Source organism: Chinchilla lanigera, unplaced genomic scaffold, assembly GCF_000276665.1.
Source record: "Chinchilla lanigera isolate Chin_1 unplaced genomic scaffold, ChiLan1.0 scaffold00033, whole genome shotgun sequence".
NCBI lineage: Eukaryota > Metazoa > Chordata > Mammalia > Rodentia > Chinchillidae > Chinchilla > Chinchilla lanigera.
This window is the reverse complement of record NW_004955434.1, coordinates 21639984-21645574: the sequence shown is the minus strand read 5'-3', so window position 1 is coordinate 21645574 and position 5591 is coordinate 21639984. Positions and strand designations below refer to the sequence as shown.

General features: G+C 48.0%; 1 protein-coding gene across 1 annotated transcript in view; it reads right to left on the bottom strand.

The window, feature by feature from the left end:
• Window positions 1–5507, bottom strand: part of Dennd4c (DENN/MADD domain containing 4C) — a 100775-nt gene extending 95268 nt beyond the window's left edge. Inside the window, exon 1 of the mRNA XM_005388729.2 lies at window positions 5424–5507. Coding sequence (XP_005388786.1) covers window positions 5424–5484 — 61 coding nt within the window. The 5' untranslated portion in view covers window positions 5485–5507. The remainder of the gene's footprint in view (window positions 1–5423) is intronic.
• Window positions 5508–5591: the final 84 nt, after the last annotated feature.

The following is a 5591-nucleotide window of genomic DNA, read 5'->3' as shown; positions in this document are numbered from 1 at the left end:
GCCGAGTGCCGAGTGCCGAGTGCCGAGTGCCGAGTGCCGAGTGCCGAGTGCCGAGTGCCGAGTGCCGAGTGCCGAGTGCCGAGTGCCGAGTGCCGGGATTATAGGTGCGCACCACTAACCCCCGCTCAGGGACTCTTCTTAAATTAAAAACTGATACGTTACACCCTTGAGCCTGCAATGGGTAGGGTCTCGATAATTCCTGAGATGCCCCAAGGCGTCTTTCTGTTCATCCTTGTACAGTACAAAGTACAGTACTTGGTTTCTTTTGAACGGTGCTAATCTTTTTAGCAGCTATAACTCCTTGGGTCCTTCTGGATCAAAATTTAAGGTTTTCAAATTTTTCCGCTCTGCCCTTTGCCCCCAATTCTCACTGGCTAAAAGGAGCCAGCAGTCCCCATTGCCACAGCCTGAATGTCAAGCCGTCTTGAAATTTCCTCCTCAAAATGAATTAGCCCACCACCCTTAATCTAAGTCTCCTGCGAAGTCTCAGCCATGGACAAAACGTAGGCAAATGCTCTGCCAGCATGTAACACGCAGCGCCTCCAGCCGTGCGCTGACAGAGTCCTCGTTCCCACCAAAGCCTCCCGAGCCTGGCTGTTACCATCTGACTCCAGCAGCACTCCGGTCTTCTGGGCGCTGATCAAAATTACCCTCAGGCTCTGCATACAACTTCCTAGGCCTTCTCCAGCCCACACCTCGGAACCTCTCCAGACTCCTCCAGGAGACCAGGTCCAGAGATTTCCACACCAAGCTGCACAGATGCACAGGGGGAGGAAGGAAGGGAGGGAAGAAAGGCTGAGAGACAGAGATTAACTAGCAAGCCAAGGTCAACATTCAAGAAAAAGAGAAAAATTTTGTTTGTTTGTTTTGACGTAGTTTTCAAATGATCACAGCTACTAATAAGGTTTCCATAAGCAACAATAGCCGGGCGTGGTGGTACACACCTATAATCCCAGCACTCAGGAGGCTGAGGCAGGAGGATTGCTGCGAGTTCTCCTGCCTGTGATACAAAGTGAGTTCAAGCCTGTGATACAAAGTGCAGTTCAGCCTGAACTGCATGGGGAGACCCTGTCTCAAAAGACATAAGCAACAATAACTGCAATACCAAAAAGGTGAAGAAGCTGGACATTGTAGGGCACACCTGTAATCCCAGCACTTAGGAGGCTGAGGCAGGAGGATTGCAGAGTTCAAAGCCAGCCTGAATTACAGAGCAAGACCTTGACTCAAAAAACAAAAGATGAAAAAGAATATTAAGCACTGTAATCCAGTAATTCTAAATCTTGGTACCCATTCCAGAGAAATGCTTGCACGTGTACATAAAGCCCTATGCAAGGATGTGCCCTGAAGCACTGTAAAAAAGAAAAACTGGATGCCATCTATATAAAATATGATCTATTCATATAAAATCCCTACAACAGTTCAAAGGGAACCAAATTTATATGTGACAACCTGGATAAACCTCAAAATTATATTTTTGAATGAAATACCAAGCTGCATAACTATTCTTCCTTGCCAGGCATGGTGGCACATGCCTGTAATCCTAGCACTTGGGAGGCTGAGGCAGGAGGATCATTGAGTTTGAGGCCAGCCTGAGCTACAGAGTGAGCTCAAGGCCAGCCTGAACTGCATAGCAAGACCCTGTCTCAAAAAGACCAAAAAAAAAAACAAAACAAAACTATTCTTCCTGGGCCAGGGATGTAGCTCAGTGGCACAGGGCCTGCTCAGCAAGGATGAGGTTGTGAGTTCGACTCCTGGTACAAAAAAAAAAAAAAAATCCAAAACCTAGTCTTCCTGTATTTTTGTATTAGTACATTTATACATGAAAGTATATACTATACTGTTTAAGTAAGACATTTATGTAATGCAGTCACACTCAAAATATTACGACATATTTTCTGTCGGTAAATGCTTATAAATAAAATTTTAAATGCCCTACAAAAAAAAGATTTCTACACCACATGGTCAGATACAGTCACAGAAACAACCCCGCTTCTCCACAGGTGAAATTTCTGAAGCAGATCTCAGTCACTGAGACTCAGCATCCGACACCCACCATTTAAAAGCACGGCTAAGGCCGGGCGTGGTGGCGCATGCCTATAATCCCAGCACTTGGGAGGCTGAGGCAGGAGGATCATTGTGAGTTCGAGACCAGCCTGAGCTACAAAGTGAGCTCAAGGCCAGTCTGAACTCCATATTGAGACCCTGTCTCAAAAAAAAAAAAAAAAGAAAAAGGAAAAGGTGAAAGCTCGGCTAAGCCTCGCTCGCCCAGCTGCAGGGGCCGAGGGGGAGATCTCACGGTGGGTGGGAGCACGGGGAGGAGAGGCCTCAGCCCAGAGGCCAGGAGGTGAGGTAACTGCCGGGGAGGAGCAGGTAAGAACCACATACAGGCTGCCCCGTCCCATGGCCAGACCTCCCTGACCCACCCAGAGACACAGTGCAGGCCGCACTAATCCGCTAGATACTTCTTAACCCAGTGAAGCTGACTTATCAGGGTTAAAAGTTGCACAAGACTCTATCCTACTAGACCTCAATATTCACTATTTTATACTATGTTGCTCATCTTTCAATTCCAAGCAACTAGAACAGTATTTAAAAACTTTTTCCGTAATTAAAAAAGATGCATACCGGGGCTGGAGATTTAGCTCAGGGGCATACCATTTATGCCTTTAGCATCCAAGCATCCCTAAGTTAAGAGAAATGAATTTCAACAACAAAAAACTAGACTCAAGGAATCCTTCAACACATTTCTACTGGCTTGAACTACCAGTGGCGCATGCAGGACTGTCCCACTGGGTGACCTGTATCACCAATGGTACAAACAGATCTAACCACTTCTATCAATCTTTTTCTTAATGAAATTAATAAAATGCTGTCTGATGGGAGAGTCATGTATGCACCATCAATGGTTCAAGATGCCCAGCAGCAAGGCATGCAAATTACAGTCCCGTCATGAATATGTTAAAATGTTTCAACCAGACATGGAGGTACATGCCTGTAATGGCAGCTGAAACTCCAGAAGCTGAAACAGAAGTACGACAAGTCCAAGGCCAGTCTGGGACACCCGCAAATCCCAAGCAGTTTGGACTGCCGAGTGAGACCCGGAATTAATTAACAATAACCGCTATTATTATTCTTGAAAGGTTTTTAAAGTTGTGCAAGATGAGTCACCTATAAACCAAAAAATAAATCTGGATTTGTAGGTATTAGATCTGGCTGAAACAACACTAAGAAACATTTAAATACCACAACACTACTGAAATAGAATTAAATTTACTTCTTGTATCTTAAAATTAACAGACACAGAAACTTCTAAAGAGTCTATCAGGACAATGCTTGTTTGTTTTGCAAAATTTTGCTACACGAACGTAGAAAAAGAAACAGGCTCTGCAGAGTAAGCACGGACCAAGTAAAACCAGGAAAAGAAGTGCGCCCTACAGCGTGAGGGCGGACCATCCATGCAAAGCAGAGCATGGTGGCCTATCAGAATTCTGAATTTATATTTTGATTCCTACTCAACAAAATCAAGTTACATATGTATATCTAGTTTTTCATCTTGCTTCAATTCAGCTCTCAATCAAACACAATACTGTAGTAGTTTTAACAGATCACTGCAAAGAAAATACTTAAAATGTATTTTTTTAAGTTCAAAAACTAATTTGCACCTCAGTGGGAAGGATGGGGTTCAACCACTGGGGCCATCATCCCCCCCCCAATTTTTTTTTCAAGTGCCACTGTAAGCTGTATTATACCTACATATGTAAAAAAATTTTTTTCTACATATATAGGTCTATCACCTACATATGTTAAAAAGGAAAAGTAAGCTTATAGTTAGGCCTGGTGGCACATGCCTATAATAGCAGCACTCAGGAGGCTGAAGCAGGAGGAACGCCATGAGTTCAAGGCCAGCCTGGGCTACATGCTGAACTACATTGCAAGACCCCATCAGAAAGAAAGAATGGAGGAATGGACAGACGGCAGGAAGGGAGACTAAGTGATTCGGGATGTTTTTACTTTCAAACTCAGATACACAGGCCTTTTACTAGTTGATTCAAATATTTCTTCAACTTTTCGTTTCTTTGAAAGTGCTCAGGGCCCTGTGCCCTCTCTCGCCCCTGTGCCGGGTCTCCGACGGCAGCCCGCCCTCACGGCGGGGGGTGGGGTGGGGTGTCAAGAAAGGGGCGTGTAAACTTCCTGCACCAGACACTAAACTATGAACATATGTAAGTTTGAAATCCCTACCACAGGGTGCTAAAGACCTACTGCTTTACACCACCCGCACTGCGTGAGGCTCTTTCCCCAAGTTTCGGCTCTTGAGACAATCTCCCGTTCCAACAGGCCTCCCAGGACTACACGTCCGTCTTTCAAACCGAGTGTGACAGCAGACCACGCGTGGCACTTAGAGAAGATGACACTGCCGCTCACGTACTATGAACGCCTCTTTCCCCGACCTGTCAGCAAGCGCGCGGCACTGGGAATTCACACGCTGCCAGACTGCTGTGTACACGAGAGAGGTCAGATCAGACAACCCGCCCCGACGCAGCAACTGTCCGCTTCCCAGCCTGCACTTGAAGATGCGCGCGGACGACTGAAACGCGCCTTTCCAACTGAGCCGCCAAGCCAATTCAAAACCAGCATTCGCCCTGGCAAGAAACGCCAATGAAAGTACAAGGCCTTTTGGGCTTAACTGGCGGATACGCAGAGAGCAAAGGTGCCTTCTTTATCATGCCAAGTCCCCTGCGGATAGCTGCAAATTAGCTTTTATTACGCATACCCAACGCGCTTCTTTACAAAGAGCTCCTCCCCCAAATAATCTTCCCCACCCGGCAGCGCGAACTGTTACAGCCCGCACACCCGTAGTCCCTTGTAACTCAAAACGTTTGCTTTTAAGAACAGCGTCCACACACCAGCTCTGCTGCCAACTCCTTCAGCGAAAAGCTCAAGTTTGTATTACAAAACACGACGTTTACGCTCCACAACAGAACGCGCTCGTGTACCAATCTAAGGAGCCGCTCAGCCCGACAGGCCACTTCGCGCTCCCCGCGTCGCGGCTTTCTCTCACTCAGAATAACAAGCCTAAACAGCTGCACGCCGGCGAAGGCGCCGCGGCCAACGTCCACCGACGCACGACAGCTCTCTGCGACCAGCACGGAAGACTAGGTCTTCCAACTCCGTGACTGTTTTGCAAAATCGTGCACAAACACCAAGGGGGGCGGCGCGGGCTGAGCGGCGGGAATCTTCCAGCCCTGCGAGAAAATGCACCCACGCAGGCGCGCCCGCACGAGCGGCAGCTCGCGTTTGTGAACACAGGCTGAAGGTTACTTCTGAGTTCGCAGTCTACGCCGCGAAGGCGGCTTATCGGCTTCTCTACACCAGGAACTTGGCAGGAAAAGCGGGGACTTTTCCCGGTGATCAGGAACAGGTACCTCTCACGCAGAGACGAGGTTCTCCTTTCGCAGGTAATTCGCTTCCACGGCACGCGCACATCAACCACGCACGCTGCACTTCCGGTAGTCGGTACGCCCGAGCACCGCGCACCCAGCACCTGCGCGCGGGGCACGGCGGGCCCGGGCACCCGGCGGCCCCCGCGGGAG